General features: G+C 37.9%; 1 protein-coding gene across 1 annotated transcript in view; it reads left to right on the top strand.

The window, feature by feature from the left end:
- Positions 1 to 16743, top strand: part of FAM76B (family with sequence similarity 76 member B) — a 31191-nt gene extending 14448 nt beyond the window's left edge. Inside the window, exon 10 of the mRNA XM_067289683.1 lies at positions 16675 to 16743. Within this exon, the coding sequence (XP_067145784.1) occupies positions 16675 to 16713 (39 nt within the window). The 3' untranslated portion in view covers positions 16714 to 16743. The remainder of the gene's footprint in view (positions 1 to 16674) is intronic.
- The last annotated feature ends 4365 nt before the right edge of the window (positions 16744 to 21108 follow it).

Genomic DNA, 21108 nt, shown 5'->3' with positions numbered 1-21108 from the left:
TTGTTCTTAGCTTCATTTAAATGCAAATTTGCTGTGGCTTTAGTGAAGCCATTTATTTCTAAAGCTGAGAGCAAGGCAAAATGATGTGTGGTACCTGGTTTAGACATGGCTTCTATTTAGTACAAGCTGGATTGGCTCCCTAAAAGAGATTTGCATCATTTGAAACGTATTTTCTTAAAGAGGTTTTAAATTGATATAACCTGTGTGTAGGCAGTTGTGCAGTTCTCAGTGGTCTTCAGTAGCTTCGTAAGTATTGAACCCACACCAATTTTTTTGAAAACACTGAAGTTTTGTGGTTATAAACCATACTTACCTTTTTTAAATGGAGTAAAAGCTGTCCACATCGTTTTTGTTTGTTCCTTCAGATGAATTAGTGAAACATCAGTTCAGTTGAAGATAGTGCTGTATAAAATATGTTTTCTCATATATTATGTGTAATTCCTATAGCTCTCATCTTGCAAAAAGTATTGTTACATAAAAGGACTTCTGATGAATTGCACAGAAATAGATGGAATTGGGCAAGGGGATTATTGGTGTAGAAGGAGGATGCTTTTGGGGTGCTCCTGGGGGAAGGAAAAAGTGATGGAGTCATGAGGGCTAATGGCTGTGAGACACTGCTTTAATCATGGATGTGATGTACTGAATCACAGGGTTGTTTTTTCAAGCCACAGATTATCTGTAAATGTGCAAAAAATTGAAACTCTTTAAGGTAAAATGCAGCATTCTGTAAGGGTTTTTTTTTTTGTTTTTTTCATCAAATGATTCTGTAATCCAAGTTTCAGAAGTTAATAGAATAAACAGCTTAAATTGAAATATAAAGATGCACAACATAAAATTCATCTTATAAAAATGTTAGTCATACTTTGTAGGCCTAGGAAAAAATAGGTAAAACTATAAAGAGTATTATATACCATTACCCCATCTGGGTAGTGGTGAAAGTTTCAATATGAACCCATTTTGTCTGTGTGTTTTCTTACTCATTAGACAGGAATCATCCTTGAAGATATGTCCCACCAGCACATGAATCAGTGACCTTTCTCCTTGCTTTAACGCAAACAGAAAACAGGTCTGGATTTGCAGGTTTTGCTTTAAAAAAAAAAAAAATTGCTGGCACTGTTCTTCTAATTGACATATTCCTGAGAATTTCATTTTTGTATATCTCATTGCGCTGTGCTACCCACGTCTGGTGGGTAAAGGCAGTCTTGCATTTTGACTGAATAGGGTTTAAGTACCATGGACACTGCAATGCAAGACTGATGTGCTAATCAAGCCAGGTGAAAGTAGGGACTTGTTTTAGAGTATAGATTTTTCTTTCTGCTAAGACTTTCTGACTTCTGGAATACTTGGATGAGTTCCTTTAATTTTCAATTGGAAAAGAGGCCTTTCCACTTCTGAAGAATACTAAAGACTGAAGATAAACCTTCATCTTCTTTGCATATGAAAGGTCAGTCTTAGAGGAATAAGCGGACATCTGATTTTATGGTGATGTGTTTTGATTGCAGAAGACTTGTGGACAAACCAATATGTCAGAATTGCTTTGGGACGTGGTGATCTTATTACAGGTTGGGTCACAGGAATTTGATGCATCCCCACTGTGGCATTTGCAGGATATTGCTGCATAAAATTTGCAGCATAAGTTGATTTTTAGCTTCAGTTACAAATTTCCCTTTTTAAGTAGCTCATAGCGATTTATTTTGAAATGAATGCCAAAACCCATAAGATGTTTTCCTTTATTTAAATCAATAAATAAGCATATTTTCATTGCTTCATTTCTGCGAAGAATTTAATGCAGTCACAGTTTGTATCCTTAATAAGGCACATCAATACATGACTTTTTCTTCCATTTTATGGAAATCTTGAGGGTGGGTTGTATTTATAGCTGTTGCCTGAGAAACTTTAAATTTGTTTTGGCAACTCTTTACATACTGCTTTACATTTTGCAGAGTCGCGTGTTAATTTCGCCTCTTACATTTATATGTTCAAAATTTCTCTGCAACATAAATGATAGAATTTTTTCCTAGAGTTTTTTTTGTTCATCCATGGTCTGCTCTCGAATATTTTTATATGCCTATGTTGATTAGACTTTAACTTCTAAATAATCATTAATTTAAAACTGTATTATTGAACCAAACTTAGAAGTGCCTTTTGCTGATAGTTTATTCATTTTGTTGGATGTGAATATGCAATACAAGTGGGGTATTTTTCTTCATATAAAGAGGAGAATTGTACCACTTCAACTAGTATGTTTGGAGTTACCTTGTATTGGGACATAGAAACACAGCTTGTTATCAAATGCAGCTGTGAATAGTAATTTAAATCATTCCAACAAGATCTGAAAGCACTTGCTTGGTAGTGATTTATCTGACTCAGGGTACAGCATTCATTAACATTATCTTGGTGCAAGATATCTATGTATTTTATATAACAATAACAACCCCAAAAGCTTGTGAGAGAGTACTCACTTATCACACTTCCTGAGAAGATGTGAGGTTGTCTTGGATAAAACATTGCCTTGAAAGATCCAATTGAAATTTGATGCCTGTGTTCCTTGCTTAAAGATGTTTCAGTCTTTTCCTGTAATAAATCTGCTCTGGTTTTTTAGGCTGTGGTTAGTACAATCCATTGTACTTTTTCTACTTGCTTTCCATTAAAGATAATGATATGCAGAGATTCTTTTAAAACAAGTTTACCTTTGGATCTTGTTTATCAAAAGAATCTGGTGGAGTCAACCTCTTTCCTTATTGCCTAAATGATAAATTTAGTAAGTGAAAGTAGAGCTAAATAGGAATGGCTGCTTATATAAACTTAACCACTAGATGCTGCTTAAACCACATGGTTTCTCAAAGTATATGGCTGTAAGTGCTTTCTGCACACAGTCTGGCTCTCACGGTAGGTAGCTCTTTCTGTTCAACTAGAACACTGATGCTAGAATGAAAATATTTGAAATAGTTATATTGTGGAATATATTTTGGAAAATTAAACATAGTGATTTTAAGCACATTTAATATAGATAACCAAATAAAAAACCAAAACTTTCTGTGGAACTACATAATGATTTCTTTCATCCATAAATCTCAGATTACTTTTAAGAAAGATAGATCCCCATTTTATGATTCAGAAAGCTGAGCCAGGGAGTAATGTAATAATTTGACTACTGTCAGACAAAAGGTATTGTCAGAATTGAAAATACTCCAGGACTCTCTAAGCAATGTGGAGATTTGTATATCTTTTTCCTTTGAAAAAGAAATTGCTAAGGATAAGTTTAAAAAAAAAAAATCTTTTTTTTTTTTTTTTTTTAATTCAACATAAATGTATAAGAAGTCCCTGGCATTATTAAGGTGACTTAGCAGCTGAACTTTAGAAACCGTTATTAAATGCAAATGATTTATTCATAGTACAGATAGCAATACAAAGTTGAGAAGAATCTACTTTTGATTTGGAAAAGTAAGGTTTGAGGCTTACTGTTTTCCTCTTTCTTTGAGTCTGATGCTCTTCTAATCTGATTCTGCTAGTAGAAGTATTTGGAATCTTGTGGCTCTCCAGTGAAGATGATCTGCTCATCATTTAAAAATTTAAGCTATTTTTAACAGGTTCTGGATCCATAAATACCTAACTTTATTAGAGGGGAAAAACTGTTTTCATTCACACACTCTGTAGACATGCTATATATTGTATTTGTATATTCTATGAGCAGTAAGACCAGATCTTGAAACTTAAACAGGGCAAGCATCTTTTCCTTCATCTGAACCATTAAAATACACAATTTGATTGTGGAAAAATGTCTAAATAAGTGATGTTTTGATGTTTGCTGTTAAATGATATAATAAAGTAATTTGACAGTTTCACAATTAGTTGTTCGGTTCAGTTGTGTTCGGTTCAGTTGAATAGAATTAAAAAAACAATTTTTGTGCTAACAAATTAACTTATAAGCAGACTGTTGCATAGTGAAAAATTTTAAAGTAAAGGATTGTTACATAATCATCAAAATACTTTGAGCTTATAAAATAAATAGAAGAAGCATTTTTAGAAGCTATTTTTAGAAGAAAATTTCAAGTAAATGGAGCAGGCAGTAGTAAGCAGTAACTTACCATTTATTTCTTTCCTGTTCATACATTGACATTATGATATAATTCTTATACTATGTACAACCAGAAAAAGTCTGATTAAAAATGAAGTTCCCCCAATACTAATCTTACTGTCCAAATATTTAATGCTATTTTGCATTAATTTTATATATTTAATAACAGCATTGTAAATAAGTTTGGTATGAATTCTATTACATCAAGAATATGTATAGTTTTATGATGTTTTCCCATTATCCCTAATCATATGTCTTATATTTGAATTTTATTAACATGTATGTGTTGGAGTAGATTTGTGTATGAAATGTTTGTATGTCACACCACTGTGTCCATTTTTTGGACAGCTTGATTTTGAGAAAAGAATATTTGATATGTAGTCCTCTGTTTTCTGTAAGGCCCTAAACACTGTGCTTTTAAATCTATGAAATAATTTCCATTTTCTTAGGTTTTGGATCAGGCCTTGTTTATTGTTTTAAACTTATGTTGCCTGTGCATCAAAACCACAGGTCATTCAAGTCAGAAAAGCTGTATTTTGGAAGTGACGGATTTTGTTACATATTTTTAGTTTATACATTCAATAAAAAAGCAAACGCTCACTTTTTTCCTTGTTTTGGGATAGTAGAGTCCTGCACTTGAATGATTAAAATAATTTTCCCTCTGTTGCTGTGACATAAACAGATGCATTTCTTTTCCTGAAAAGTATCTTTGCAAAAACCTACAGGACGTTATTCTTGAGTGAAAATACAGACAAATAGAAATGACAGCAAAAATCAGATAACATCTTATTCCATTTATAATGCTGTCATATTTTCCATTTTAAATTCAGTAAACTAGGTGATACTGAAGAAGGAGAATTAATCCAGATCGTTTTGAAAAGCAGCTAATAGAAATTTTTATGGTGATTCAGAGTGCATACATAAAGTTGATTCTATTGTCAAGATTGCTATCAGGCTGATAATCATACATCTCATAAAAGCAAGAAGTATGTTTTACAAAACATAAAAACAACATCTTTTTTCAGACTTGGACTACAGTTAGGAACACAGATGTTGATATATTATTTAACAGAATAGTTATCAGAATTTATAAAAACAGTTATTTATCTAGTCTAAAAATGCCTCTGTTACTTCAGTGGAAAATAAAAGAAACCATTCAGTAGAGAGTTACAAAATAATCTTTTAACCCCTATTAGAAGTTTCCTTGTACCCTAATTTCTGTTATTTCTCTTAAATGTTACTGAAATTGTAATCTCAGTTTCATCACGTGGGAAAGAGCTCCACAAATTAACTGATGTTCTCACAATTTCTGCTACAGTTCTTTCTTAGTTAACACATTTATTGGCTTAGAATTTAAAGGCTTTAACACTGCCCTCCAGGCTCAGCATATTCACAGATCCCCCTAGCATTTCTGTTCAAGTCAACTACTTTGCTTATTGCTACTTAGCACCATTGACTTTCTCTCTGCAGCAAGATTTGTTCTTCCAGAAGTAAATAGGTCAGTCACTGTGCATATGATAAAAAAGAACCATCAGCTCCTGAATGTAAAATACACTTCTATCTGTTTGACTCTAGTTCTAGTGCTGCTTTTACCAACTAACCAGTTCTGACACTTAGTAAAAATGCATGCTTTGGGTGTGAAGTGAGTAAAAGCTGTTCTGGTCCTCGGGGGTGTGACTCTGCTCTCCAGTCCCTTGTCCCACCGGCTGGGCTGACTGAGCTTCCAGCTTGTGTCCACCCACTGTAGTTCCAGCCTTGGCTTCTCTGAGAGGCCAGCAGAGGTTGTCGGTGTCAAGTCATCACATTTCGTGTGTTGAGAATGTGTGTTACTGTACAAGGGAGTGTGAGAGAGGGAGAGTGGCTAGGGACCCTGCTGTACTGAAGGAGGCATGAACAGATTGTTGTCCCCACACTTACTTGGTGGTGAGAAGAAGCTGTAAGGCAGTGGTTCCCAAACTAAGGTCTAGAGCCCCTTTGTCATCTATAAGTAGTTTGGAGCTGATCTGTAAAAGTATATTGCCTTTGTAATGTTTCCAGATATGTATTTGATCGTGAGAGTACAGTGGACTGTACAAAGTCTTAAAGACTGACAGCAGTGTACAGTCCAGAGTGTTTGGAACAACTGCTACAGAAGAGTTCAGCTTTCCTGAGCACGGGATAGTGAGTTAGAATTGCTAGCAATAATCCTGGTGTTGATTTTTCTCTCTCAGCCCATTCCTCCCTTGAAAGGGTGTTGAAAGGTACACTGGCAAGCTAGCAACAACCAGTTTGTGGGGTATAGTCAGAAGATAGAAGCTTTGGCAAAGCAAAGCATGAGTCTAGTTGGAGAAGGAAGAGGCAACATACAGGTAGCAGAACCCTGTCAGAGAGAGCAGAGTTTGTTCAAGTCATGTCTTTATGTGCAATCTTGAGAGCGAGCTGAGATTTTCAGTATCCCATTCCACCAAAATGGACTAAACATCTCTAGCACATTTTTAAGGGCGTTCACGCTGCCCAGATTAGGAGAACAGTCCCTCTAGGCTTCCTAGAGAGTTCCCTAGCTATCAGGTTCTTCTTGTAAGCAATTTAGAATAAAAAACTGAGTGAATTCTCAAATTTGTCATCTGGAAAAGCCTCTTTTGCATCATTGTATGTGGATCCTAATTTCCTAAGAGGAAGTATGAATATTCTTAGAGTAACTTTTCAAAAGAGGCCTCAGCTTGACTTATTTCTTAGAGCAGAGCTGCACATGTAGATTCTGGCCAGAGAATGCTAACGTGTTACCTCCTGCATTCCTGCAAGAAAACCTTCTTTCTTCCCTTTTTTCTAGTCCTTCAAGATACGATTTCAGTCATTGCTGTAATTTCTAGGCTTAAAGGCAGAATTCTGTGCCTTGCTGACCCTGTGCTCAGGCTGTTGAGCAGATGTTAGCAAAAAAAAAAAAAAAAAAAAGTAATTAAATAGCTCTTACTTCTATACATTGAAAATGTTTGGTTACCTGTCTTTTCTGTCATTCAGTAGGTCTGTCTGTGTCAGTAGTGTGTGTCCTAGTCATGTGTTCTCCCCTTAGATACTTGTTTTCTTTTAAAATCAGGGTGGCTCTTCCCACTCAGCTCACCTTCTGATCGCTCCATAGATATCACCAGGATTGTTTTTTGGTTTGAAACCCAAATAGGTGGAATGGGGAGTGGAGGATGGTTTGGTTTTGGAGCTGTTTTGGGTTTTGGTTTTTTTTTGCAAGTACCTCTTTTCCAAATGCAAACTTCTCATCCAATGAAATGTGTCTATTCCTTACCATAGGTTACTGGGGCCTGTTTGTTACTCTCTCATCTCCAACAAGTCTCACATTAATGACAGTTTCCACTCAATGTTTCCAAAACAATCTCCTTGATAAGCCTGCTCCAGGGCACCTCCCCAGTTAAGATGCAAATTGGGCAGTGCTGTGGGGCTGATCTCTCAATGCACAGGCAATTGCTTAGATAAAAGTTCAAAATACATATAAAGTATGTCTAAAAGAATTAGATACACCTCCAATTAATATTTTACAATCAGCAGCAGTATTTATTAAGCCCAAACCAATCTCAGAGCTGTAGTATGGCAAAAAAAAAAAAAAAAAAGATAAGGCAACTCCAGTTAGCTTAAAAAATTGAGCAGAAAGGGCAGGTTAGCCACTCTGGTGAATGTAGTTAAGAAATTTCATTTCCTGTATGCCCCAAGCATGTTTTCTCATAGTTAACTCATACCTTTATTTTTTAGTAGAGCTTTTACTGGATGTAATTTATTGAACTGTTTTCCATTTCCTTCATTCCTCTTATCTCTGCAAATTCTCCATGATACAATGCTTAACATTTTTTTTCAATTAAAAGAAGTGAGCAACCTTTTGCTGCTGATCTACAGCTGCTGAATATGGCACTGTGGTCCTAAATAACACAAATTCAGCATCACAATATCAGCTAGTAGCTGAGCTTCTGTAGTTTAGGCCAGTTCTGCTTTCTGCTTTGGGATACTAAACATCATATGTGTTTTGCAGTAGTAGCATATTTCCAGCCATCTGTAATTGCCTCCTACATGCATATGCTTCATCACTGCATACAAACATACACCTTCTGCTGAACTTTAGAATTGTGCTCCCCTCTAGTAAAGCTCATTATGTTTTTAGCCGTATGGTGTTCTACAGAGCCTCTTTTGACAACATTAGAGCCCAGTAATCCAGATTTAATGCCAAGGAGGCCAGAGGAGATAATTTAACCAAACCATTATTGTAAGTACTTACTTTCTCATGTGACACAATGACATTTTGATAGAAGTTTTCTTGTTGTCTCATTAGTTTTGCCAGGTAAATGTAAACATGTTAGTATGAAAAAAGTAATGAATTTAACTAACAGTTATGGAGCCAAAAGAACATCATAGGAATACTCTAAAAAAGTACATTTTAATAACTATTTTACTTCCCCTATAATTTTAATGTAGGTCTTATATGATCCCTAATGCTTTTGTTAGCTTAATACTTCTCAAAATTGTGGAGTAGCCAAAAATGTATTTCTCCCTCCTGCTCAATCACTAGCTGGAACTCAGGTTAGGTTATCTTGTCTATTAGACTGTTTCTTCCAAACTGGATTTTTGTGGGAAGGTTTTTGTTTCTCTGAAGGTATGAGACTAACCGGCTTTCTTCTGGTAGTGAATTTTAGAACTTCTTGGCAAGTCTACTGTCCAAGGAAGTCTGCCCCTTCATACCCTGCCACTTCATTGTTTAGCCAGAGCGTAGCTCTCTTTGGCTGTCACTGTTAACTTAGAGAGAGGTTTTGGGGTCAGTGATCTGTAGAGCCTTGAAGCTGAGGAAACACAATTTCCTTTTTCTCCTCCTTCTCCAAATATCGGTCTACAGGACTTTGTGGAATGGAGCTAAATGACAGGTTGATGTACTTTGGGAAGCCTATGTCTCCTAAACAGATGGTTTCCTGGGATCTGAACCAACATTTATAAGTGGGTAATTTCATCTTGAACCTGGGAGAAATCTAACGATAATTAGTTGTATTTTGGGAGGGAGAACATGTCTTGGAAACTTGACTTGCTTCTAGCCAAGACAGCATCCAGAAAAAGGGATCAGATACTGATAGCAAAGGACATTTTTCCAATGATCACAGCTATTTGGAAATCCGCAAGGGGTGAAAAATGTCAGGCTGCAGGCCATCTTAATGATCTGAGGATCTTTTCTCCCTCAGAATTTGATACTATGGTGATATTTTAAAAGAGCTTCCTTTCCACCAAAATTATTGCTTTATCACTTCCAGATTCTTCCAATATATGCCACTTTCTGGTGTTCTAAGAAAAGTCTCTGGAAATATGTGTAGGCAGCCTATTATTTGCGTTTCAGTCTATGCTGCTACATGAACTCTTCCAACCCCATTCCTATAGGGTTGATCTGTAGAGGACTGAAATGTCAGCTACAGAGGTAGAAGAACTGCTATCCTGGGGTATCCTGAAAGAAATGAATGAAATCTCTGCTATGTAATCTTACTCTTCTTTTCCACTTCTGGCAAAAGAAAAAGAAATAGCAAAGTCCACAATCAATTATGTCAAACAGCGAAAAAAGATTTAGTAGCTTGATTAAGGATTTATGGTAGCTGTTCATGACAAGGAGGAAGTGGTCTATGGCTGCTTACTGCTCCTGTTTGATCCATGTCCTGACTTTGTGAAGTTCAGCCTATTGCCAATATCCAAAAAGAGTTGGCAGGCTTCCTAAGCAGCACCCTACAGACTTCTAGAGGAGGAATATTATTGTGTGTTACATCCTGTATGTTGAATTAAATACTATGGAAGAAATGACTCTCTATCAAATTACAACCAGTTCATAAGAGAGTATTTTAGAAGCTGTTTTATGCAACAAAATGTTTTATCAGGCAGAAGTATGTGGGCCTGATGCCCAGGGACAAAGCAACTGTGTCATTCTGTGGCTGGTGAGCCTGGCTGACTGCACCATCGTGCCAGGGCTAATGCTGTGTAAGGGCATTTGTGAACACGCACAGCTGGGGATGAGGGGAAGGCATGCTCAATGTCTCTATCAGTAGTGCAAATCTAGATCTGTTTGTGCTTTTTATGAAACCATACTCACAAACTCTCCCTCTTTGCTTCAATTCTCCATCTAGGAAAATGGGGATAATAGGTCTGCCCTATAAAAATAAATTAAGTAATGTGAGATGGTCAAACACCAAAGTAATATGGATTTGAGTTTTGTATTGATATTTATGTAAAATGGTGTAGTTATATTTTGACTTGATTACAATACAAGCCTTTCAGAAAGAATGACAGCAAAACAACTTGTAACTACATTGAGACTGTAGCAATAGGTCTTGTTTAAGAAGATGAAGAGTAAACATATTATTCCTTGTAAAGCAATAATATAATCAACTAGCTAAAATAATAAGCTGTTTTGTTTTGTTTGAGAAATCATCATAAAGCAATTCTAAAGGAATAAGAGGAATTAAGGAAGGAATGAATGTCATACAAGACAACACCAGAGGGAGTTTCTAGTCATCCTTCTCTGGGTTTGTATTCACAAAGTGCACCACTACGAAGTCTGTCTGAAGACACTAATTTTGCTTTTACTTCCAAATAGTGAGACTAGAAAAGCACACACATAAGATACAAAGAAAAAACGATGCTGGCAAAGGTCAGTCAAATATATTTTAGTGCAATACAGTTCCCCAGACTTAATAGATACTTTGACTGAGATGAATAGGAAGGAAAAGAAATAGATCTCAGTAAATACCTGACATTGCTCTCTCTTCATTACAGTGGGGAAAAACATTCAGCAAAGCAGAACGAAAAACCACAACTTTGACATTTAACACCTGAAATGTATTTGGAGGGAATAAAAGGATTTCCAAAGATCAAATTAAATACATCAGATGAAAGTGCTGATTAGCCATAATTGGTGTTGATAAAGGTACAAAGTCACAGGGGCTTTTAGACATTTTTGTTATCTTAAAACCTAGCTGAGCTTCCTGCTGAATGCTAGATATTAGACACATACTGAATTTCTGCTGTATTAAATTTAAATAAAATACTGGAAGGAAGGTTTGAATTTGATACTGAAATAGTTTTAGGAGAATTGGATTCCTTTTCTGGCTCCTCTGCCAACCTTCTCTGGACTTCACCTCTCTTTTAGTTCCCCTCCTATAGAAAGGAATTTAAATTACTTTTTCTTCCATTCTTTGTCTTCCTTGCCTATTTAGACCAGAGATTCTCACACTTTTTTCATGCTCTCCTTTGCCCTCAGGTTTGCTCCTGTTCACTCTAGGCAGAGGAAGAGGCGGGTATCTCCCCCCGCCAGCTGCCCCCGGAGCAGGCTGCAGAAGGAGGTCAGCCTCCAAGAATCCTCCAAGAGCAGGGAAGTAGGGGTAGCTTGATGGGAGCTATGGAGATGGGGCAAGGACTGGGAGATGGATCAGGTGGTACAAAGGGACCAGAGTAGAAAGAAGTGGAGCGGAAGGAAATCCCATGCTCTGCAGAATCTGTCAGCAGTGGTGAGAGGCTGAGGGGCATGGAGAATCCCCCGTGCCCTTTTTCTGTGCTCAGATTTCTCAATGCATCTCTGTCCTACAGCCTCACTCCTGCCCTTCCCACTGTATCCCATCCCGGTTCCCAGTGACCTGAGTGGCGGGGAGGATTGGGTCTTCATTGGGTAGGATGTGACTCTCTTTCCCTATCTGATTTCCTTAAAAGACTTGGTTGGCTCAGCTCTGTTTGCTTGTCTAATGATAAGAATTACTAAAGGAATAGCTGACATTATACTGTGGAGTCTATTATATAGCGGTCAGATTTGTATATGCTGAAGATCCTTCCTCTTCTTATTATCTGTGTATGTATAAATGTCAGTATTACTTGAAATTTGTCACACACTGGTGGTGATACAAGTAAGAGTAGTTTGGTAACCTAGTGGTACATCGTTAGAAGGGTTTTAATAGGAACAGAAGAAAACAGAGGCACCAACAGGTTTGTCTCACCCCCTTTCTTTCCTTTAAAGAGTTTATCATTTACCTCTGTCCTTTCTTACCATTCTTTGCAAAGCAGTTTCTTACAATTTCCTTGCCCATACAAGTATGCAGAGTTCATTTTTCTTGGGTATTAATGTTTTGAGTCTCTTCCTATCAGTTTACATTATCTGTATCAACTCCAACACCACTAATAGCTCATAGTTTCCAGCTTTTCAGTGACTGCTCTCAGGACTTCTTTTTTTTTTCCCCAGATCAGCCAAGGATTTGAGTGTTTCTATGCCTCCTGGGCACTTGAGCTCTTATGTGCAGTCTGAAAAATTGAAGGTTATTTTCATTTAAGAGAGCAAGATAAAAGACAGGGAAAATAATCTGAAACCCACCAGAATGTGCATGAAACCTCTGGTCCAGAAACTTATTTGAACAATAATAACAATACTTGATTATCTCAGCCCTGTTTTTCTTACCCCCAATATTCTCTTTCCTCTTCTAGTCATTAAGGTAAGCACAGGAGGCTAAATCCACTCCACTTAGAGGAGCCATCATAAAGCTTATGTATTATTTATGTCCCACTTGAGTCTTCAGAATTGGCCTTTTGTACAGAGGTGGATTTTACCGAGTGAGAGCTCATGTTTTGTCTCACTATGTAACAATCAATCTCTCATGCAACCATGTCCCCATAACAATATTTATAAGCTCTCTCATATCTACCCTTTCAAATAATGCAATAGTTCAAATAATGCTCTCCTAGTTCTCCTGGCTGGTGGTTCCCCCTGCTTTATTAGCTGTACTGCTGAGCACATTGCCTTAGACATTGCAGTGCCTCCGATGCTTCATACGACTGGCAGTTGTAATGGTTGGCCTTGGAAGATACTGGCCTGTTAAGCCTTGTCCAGGCGTTGCTGTCTTGCCTGGTAAGCGTTACTACTTTGGCCTCTGGGTCATTTGCTGTTCAGTTTTCACAAAGCAAAGTTCATGCTTCTTTGTCCTTCCTTTTCATTTTCAGAGGTTCTCTGAAAGTTGCTAGTTCTCATTTGATACAGAACTCAACCTTTCCCTCATATCTTATAATTGGTTTTAATCATACACCAGTTTCTATTGCAGGACTTTGAGTCATGCATGCTTTTTCCAGGATTTAGTTTATTGTTCTTTTTTGTTTCCTGCTTTTCTTGAAGTTGAAATCTGATCTTAAATCTTTCAAAATCTTTTCATTTCCAAGCTAATAGATTTTGCAATTAGTCATTCAATTACCAGCGTAATGCACTTACTGGAACTGTCTGGAAATTATGTTTTGCTATTTGAGTATTTTCCTTGTAAACATCTGAAAGGGTATCATATGCTCTCATATGCTCATCTCATTTATACCTGTTTAAATCCAGCAAGACTATACTGAAGGCAGAGGAGACACCCTGCTATTAAATTCACGTGCTTAGGATAAGAATCTGGGCCCACCTTATTTTGACTTTAGTCTTCATTTTATGGAGTGGAAGAATTCACTTCCCTATACAGTGATGATTAATATTAAAGTCATGCATCCCAAAACAGAAAACAGAAAACAGCCCTTGCTGGTTTATATTTTTAGAGGTGATAGTTTGACACAAATTAATTACTTTCTCATAAAACATTTCTTAAAGGGGAGCCATAATAGAAGGAGCTTAGCTACTGGAAAATAGCATGATTAGAGGCTGATAATTACTTAGCACTTTGTTCAGATGTTAGTAAATAGTGGACCTCCACTAAAAACCTGCACACCTTAAACCGTGTGTGGGAGAAAATATATTTATTTTCTTTTAAAAAGTACGTTGAATATAAAAGCACAGCTAGTTTCTTTCTTTTTGAAACTTCCTATCAGAACGTGCAGAGGAATCTTCCTATCTGTTCCATATCCCTCTGTTTTTTTGGACACCTAAAATTTCATGAAACTGCAGTCCTTAAAGCAGTTTTAGATGTCTGTGCCTATCTTTTCTTTGTAAAATGCTTCAAAAAATGCTTTGATAATAGTAGCATTTCAGGCTAGGCTTGTAGGCTAAAGAATTTGTTTTAAACAATGGATAGAAGAACACAATTTAAAAATATACATCTATATATGGAAGTAGAGTAAAATGCCTATCCATAGATGTCCAAAAATGATGTAGAGACAATGCTGAGTATATGTTGAGGTTATGCGCCATGAAATGGACTAGAGCCAGATTTCTTTGATTTACTGCTAGTATTACGGCACACGTACATCAAGCCATATTTAGAGCAGGTCAAATCAGAAGCGTTACATATGACTAATTAACCTTAGATGCTTAATATTTTGCTCTCTTTTTCTGTTCCATCACTTAAAGCTTCTCCTTCTTGCAATATTAGTCTTCTGCTTCATCCACGCCTCTCATCTCCTCACTGCAACAATTCCCTCCAGTTTGCCAGTGGCTTTGACGTGCCATTCATCACCTTCTCCCCCAAATCATCTTTTCATTTCCCGACACTTCTCCCATCCATGGGCCTTTCCCCTTTTTTCATGGAAGTCCTTCCATGCTTATGAGTTGATAATGACAAGGCTATAGGTAAGTCATGACTGGTAAAATAATTTTTTAATTTAAATTCACACATCATTATGTCACTAAGACTGCATATTATCTGGAGCATCATATAATTTCAAGTTTGCTTTTCCTTTTCTCAACCCTACACTTCCTCGTCTGTCTGTCTGCACTTTTTAGTGTGCCGGATCTCTGGAAACAGCTACTGTGTAACACACAGGTCCCAGTTTAGCAAAGTACTTGGCCATATAACTAACTTAAAGAATCTATTTAAGACATACGCTTATGTACTTTGATGAATGCTTTGCCAAGCAATTTCTGTATCTTGCTGGGAAAAAATATAATGATAATATGCCAAGAATTCTAAATGATTATGAGATAGTCGTACATCAATACACTGACATGGAATATTTGCTTTTCCAAATAGGCTTTCACTATTCCTTCTCTTTTGTGCACGGAATTTCATAGCAGGGACTGAGTTATTTAATCGATGAATAGCTATGTAGCTTAGTCGTGCTAGCTAGTAACCATTTGAAAGGTCTCTTTATTATTGCAAAGTGATAAACTGGAGAGAAAAACAATCAAATCTGGAGCAATAATATAGTGAGTGAGATGACTTTTACTCTTTAATGGACATCAATACACCCAGTGGAATTATGCCAGTGTCAAACCAGTATAACTAAGGAAAATCAGACTAACTTTATTTAAAAATTGCAGTCCAAGCTGAATTAAGGTGCAGATTTTGTTCCAGAAATGATTGCTGCTTAGAAAGCAAGATTTCAATACGGAGAGAGCCTGCAAGACTGTCTGCAGAGAAAGAAAGAAAGAAAAGAAAGAAAGAAAGAGAAAGAAAGAAAGTTAGTTAGTTTATCTGTTCATTTACAGAGGCAAAGACAGTGAAGGAAGACTACCCTTTTTCCACTGTAAGGGTTATCTAGGGGGCCAAGCTCTTAGGAGTACCCTGCCCACTGGCAGCCACTGTTAATGATACGCTACGTTGCAGAGTCAGCCCTGCTCCTGGTAAATTCACCTTCAGTCCTTTGGGACTATTCCTGAGTCAGTGTAGCTTAAGCTACACACTTTGCTGCCCTGTAGAGGTACACAGTTATTTATGTCCATCACTGATCTTCATTCCAACAACCAACACTCTAAATGAGCATCATGTGCAGACACCCATCCTAAGGTTATGCTCTCCCCAATATGTGGGCAAGAAATCAACAGAGGAAAGCAGTGTAATGTCACTGAAAATATTCAGTTCCTCTGGAATAACATATTGAAATGCGGATCCCCTGAACATAGAAACTAAGGTCAGCAAACTAACCTTAAATGCAGGGGAAAGAAAGAAGAATTTTGGCATCATGACATAGTTGGATTCCAAATCCCAGGAGCTGTTTTTTCCATGGTGGTGGTTACCTAGAGCAATATGAAGTGGTGTGATAGTAGTGGTGGCAGTACTTAGTAACCATATTTATGTAAGGTGATGCAATGAGTCTCTTGATATTATGAGTGCCTGCAGACCCTAAAGGCAATGTGTGGGCAAAAAATAACTGGATTTCTATATTATATTGCCTACAAAGCATTGCTTTCCCCAGAAGTTCTTTAAATTGTATTTGGCAGGAAATATGAGGAAACCAAGATGCAAAAGATCTTGCAGCAGAGGTAACCAAGCAGCTTACAGTCTCAGAAATGTTGAGAAAGATGTGCGAGGGGAAGTTAAGTGGTAAAATTTGGGAAAAGGAGTTTTCCCTCAGATCGGATTGACAATGACTGGGGGGAGAACAGTTGCTTTCCTCTATGGTATGGAGCATGGGTGATTTTGTAGGGCTGGCCTGATTTTTATGTAACTAATCCCCTTCTTTTGGAGGCACCTAGCATATCGGTGATGCCATTCATTTCTCCTGCTGTCTTCTTATGGTCGTTATAGTTGCAGTTTTTGACCTTCTGCTAAGATTGAAGCTTGTTAGAAGTGTTCTAGGGCGTGCAGCATGAGAGCCTGCAGCATGCATGTGGGCTTTTGGGTCTGTGCGTGTATTACACAGATGCAAGAGCAACTGCACAGAGCTGGACTCAGTAACTGACTGTGTGGCTTATTCATTTGCAGGCTATGAAAGAGACTCAGGCTACTTCCACTTATGCATGAACTCCTAGATAGCTTCTGCTTGCACAGGAAGACACAGCTTTGCAGTACACAGGGCTCACATGGAAACTTGAGTGAACAAATAAAGATTTCCAAGGAAAGAGATCTTTCTGGAAGATTTCAGAAGATGAAAGATGAAACTAAAGCTCTGGAGTCATGCCTTTACTGGAAAACGATCTTGATTGCTGGTAGTAACTGTCTAAATAATTTGAATGAGAAAAGTGAAGCATTTTATGTTTTTCCCTTCTTCATAACAGAACACTTAGGCATGAAAACCCATAATTTCCAGTGAGTCATTAGAATACAGTAGATTTCAAAGGAACCACCATGAAGTTTGCAGCAGGTGAAACCAGCCAAAAAGTGAGATAAGGGTGAGGCATTTCATGTTTATAACTCAGTCAGCAACTTCAATCCAGTCAGCTCATGCACATATTGCATTCATATGGGAGACTGTAAAATATGGTGGGTTTTTATGGAATGAAAAACTATGAGTCTTTAGAACTATACGTGGACTCTTAAGTCTCTCAGCTCATCATTCAGTCTTGCCTTCAAAGATATTTCTTCTTTAATGCCTACAGTTATTAGATGGCTTTGTCAATCACACATTTTCAGTCTGCACACATTTAAGCAAGAAATAAATTGCATTTTCTTACCAGTTCAGGTCCATAACTGAATATGAAGAGGTATGGCAGATTCTTCAACCTTATGTTTTTGCATCAGAATTGGACATCTCCTTAAAAAAAAAAATCTAATTAATCCAGTGAAGATTTATAGAGGAATCTATAGATAAAGCCCTTGCTGTGCCCTAGTCTGCAGCTCAGACTTGGTGGCTTTACCTTTAAATCCTCTATTCTGTACAGTCAGAAAAGATTTCTTAGCATGCTTTGAATTGTCAGGTTATGTGAGACTAGATCCAGATCTCAATGAAATCAGTGTGAGCACTTTCAATAACTTCAGTGTGCCAGGGAAGAGGTTCTTAAAGTATGTATTTCCCAGGCTATTTCATCTTCTACATCTTTATAAAGGCATGATCAGTAACGAGGACTATTACTCGACCTAGCTGTGGTATCAGCTACATGAGCGCCTTGAGAAAGTCACACTCCCAGCACCTATCCTTAAAAAAGAGCAAGGACTCTGGAAAGTGTTGTAAAGCCCTCAAATGAAAGCTATTGTTAACAGCATCATCTGTCTGTTGATTACTATTAAAAGCTTAAGTGTACCCTTGTGATGGTTAGGCTGATTGCTATTTTTTGATGCATTTCATGTGAGCAGAGTAAAAGAAGCCCTTTGTAATCTCCAGACCATATCCTCCCCACCAGGAGATGAGACAACTGTATCAATAAAACATGTTACTGTCACCAAAAAGGACAGCCTCGCTCCCTCCCTCCTCTCCTCTCCCTCTTCACCCTTGCCCCTGGACTCTGCACCACTCAGTGGCCCCTCACAGGGCCAATTCGGCTTGTTAACACAAAAGAAAATTATCCACCATTTTTGCTGGATTAGTCCTCTAGTGGCTTGGTGACCTGAATTAGCTCACAGAGAGGTTGTGTAAATGTTCACAAGAAAGGGATGGGACTGTGTGGCTGGATGCATGCGCTGGTGGAGCATATCAGTTCACCATCACAGACAGGAGAAAGGACTCATGCTTGAAGTTTTTCTTTTTCCAGTTATATTGATTAATTTAATATAAGCCTCTTCCTAAAACCTTTTCTGCTTTATCCTTAGACCATCACAACTCCAATATTACTGTTCAATAATGCAAACAGTGATCCCTTTAGTCGTTAAAGGAAATCCCCAGGAGACATCCTGGACTGAATGACCTCTGTGAAGACCTTTGTAAAGGATAGTTATTACATGGAGTGGACAATAAGGGGAAATGAGGTTTACGTTTGCTTATCCAAAAGGCCAGAGAGAGTTCATAGATTATTCTTTGCACAGATAAGCTAGACCTTATGTAAACACTCCTCACTGGAAAGTATCTGCTGTTTGTTTTCCTAACTTTAACCATGTGGCTAGCACAAGCAGAATAAATGAAATAAAAGACAGGCATTTTAATAATAAAAAAACCAATGTCTTTGAAAACTCATGTTACTGGCCCCTGAAAAAAGTTAAAATGATCTTTGCTACACACTGCATGGAACACAGATGCTGATATGGCTACAAAGCTTTCTTGTAAGTGAAAACTGATAAGATTGCAAGCCCATACAATCAGATATCCTTCATCATTATATTAGAGCAGAGCAGTCTGCTTCATTGTAGTTAAGCCAATATATAAGCTCTTATACCCTTTGTTTAGATAAAACTGATGTTATGTCAGGTTTTTAGTGAAATTAATGGAATATTTGTCTAAGTGAGGGCTGGAGGATTAGGTTCTAATGGTTTCCAATTCTACTATAGAAAACTGAACAAGACCCTTGATGAATATAAATTAGCATAGCATGATGCTTAAAAATCTCACCCACTACCCATCTGTATCTTTAGGTGCATAAATATTTGAGAAAAAACTAATTTCTCTGCCAAAGCTGTTTACAGATTATTTCAAACCAACCTGTGATTAATTTGTTTGCTCTTCACAGTCATTTCCAAATGTGACTAAACTGAACAATTTATATCACTTAAGTTTGACTCTCCATAGTTAAGTTGTCCTGGGTATTTCAGAGCCAAGAAAACAAGCACAGTTTTACCATGAATCTTCAATAAAACTTGCCACTCACAATTATAAAATGTTCTCCTTTTTTTTTTTTTTTTCCTTTCTGAAGGTCAAAAATTTTCAGTGTGTTGTAGAAGAGATGGAAACATGGGACTGGGTGAGGGAAAGGAGGACTGGCCCCAGAATGAAAACAGAAGACCTGCTTGTTCGAGCTGGTCCCATGCCATGATATAATGATGTTTGTGATAGCTTCAGTTGCTATGGCAACATGACAGTATGATTTACTGCAATAATAGAGAAAGCAAATGTGAAGCTTTTGTTTAACTTCAATGCCATGAGCTATTTGTTGATACTGGGGGGAAAAAAGAGCTCTTTGGCTTCTAGTTAACCACATTACTAATGTGTCTAAGTATAAAAAGAAGTCAATAAAGGGCACTGTGGTGTTCAGATTTCCCTTCCATGCACATGTACACACATACACGGTGCTGAACTTCCCTGTGGTTCAGAGTGTAGGTGACTGCTTAGTGCAGACTGCAATACCTGTCCATCAGATCCCTGAGGAGAGCAGCACAGTTAAGATCACTGACCTGAACAGTCAGCAGCAGAGTCACTGGCTCGGGGTGAATTCTGGGCTAGGTCTCTGGCTGGCGGCAGGTAAAGGTTAGATGAGTTGCTGGACTAGGGTAGCAGTACCTGACTGGAGAAGATAATGGTTTATGGTTATTTCTGGCATGTTTCACCGGGGAGGGTAAGGATATGGCACAGCCAGAGCCAGAGATGCAGGTTTACTGGATTCTGCAGAGGCTGGAGGGTCTTGCTGAGGTACGGCGGTGTTTGTCATTAATGCTGTAACTAGCGCTGGGAGAAAGGTTCAAGTTTTGGAGAGGAAGGGTGGAGATCCAAGTTTATAGTTTATGGATCCATGTATATATTCTACAAGGCCCAAAGGGCTAAGACGGAGCTTGTGCTGGTAGACAAAAATGGCTTATGGCTGCAGTGGTTGATATCTGGTTCACTATCGTGGGTGAAGTTTCGGGACAAAGGGCAAAACAGTATGTTTACTACCTTTTCTTACAAGATGCACAAGGATAAAGGATGGCAGGTAATAATTCCAGTTTTGGAAGATAATTAAAACTGACTGTAATGCAGACTGGAGTTAACACAGGGGGAGAAGAGGAAGAGCTGGGAGGGCAAGGGGCTGTATATTTAGCTTCATTGCTGAACCATGCAGCACCACAGCACTGGAGTGAAGGCTGATGCCGGACATAAAAAATCTCCTTTGGTTGATTGTGGGGTAGATGTCTCTTTGGTTAGGATTAGGTGACTGAACACCAGGGCCTATAGAACTCTTTCATTGTTGAAATTATTCAGCTTTGTTGCTACTAGTGCTTGTCCTTAGGCGCCTTCTGAAACTGGTTGTTCAGACCCTGCTGTCTCCATACTTTACCTCTGCCCTAATCTAAACTACAGACCAATGCCCACACCTGTCCCAGAACTAACAATACATCAGTGATGGCAGCAACTCTCTGCGCTGGCATTCAGTCCTTCCAGAATCCAGCAGTAAGCTTGGCTGTTCGTCCCCTGCTCTTCTAAACCTACCTGAGGCAGTGCTAACCCTGAGCTCAAGCACAAATGAAGAACTGTCCCAAAACTAAGCCTAAACTATTCATCACTCCCTGTATCAGCTCTTACTCAAATCTACAGGCTTTGCAGTCCTCGGCAATAACCACAGCACTTCCATCCAAAAT

Source organism: Apteryx mantelli, chromosome 1 (genome assembly GCF_036417845.1).
Source record: "Apteryx mantelli isolate bAptMan1 chromosome 1, bAptMan1.hap1, whole genome shotgun sequence".
Lineage (NCBI taxonomy): Eukaryota > Metazoa > Chordata > Aves > Apterygiformes > Apterygidae > Apteryx > Apteryx mantelli.
Note: the sequence above shows the minus strand (reverse complement) of the source record. Positions and strands in the feature narration are given on the sequence as shown.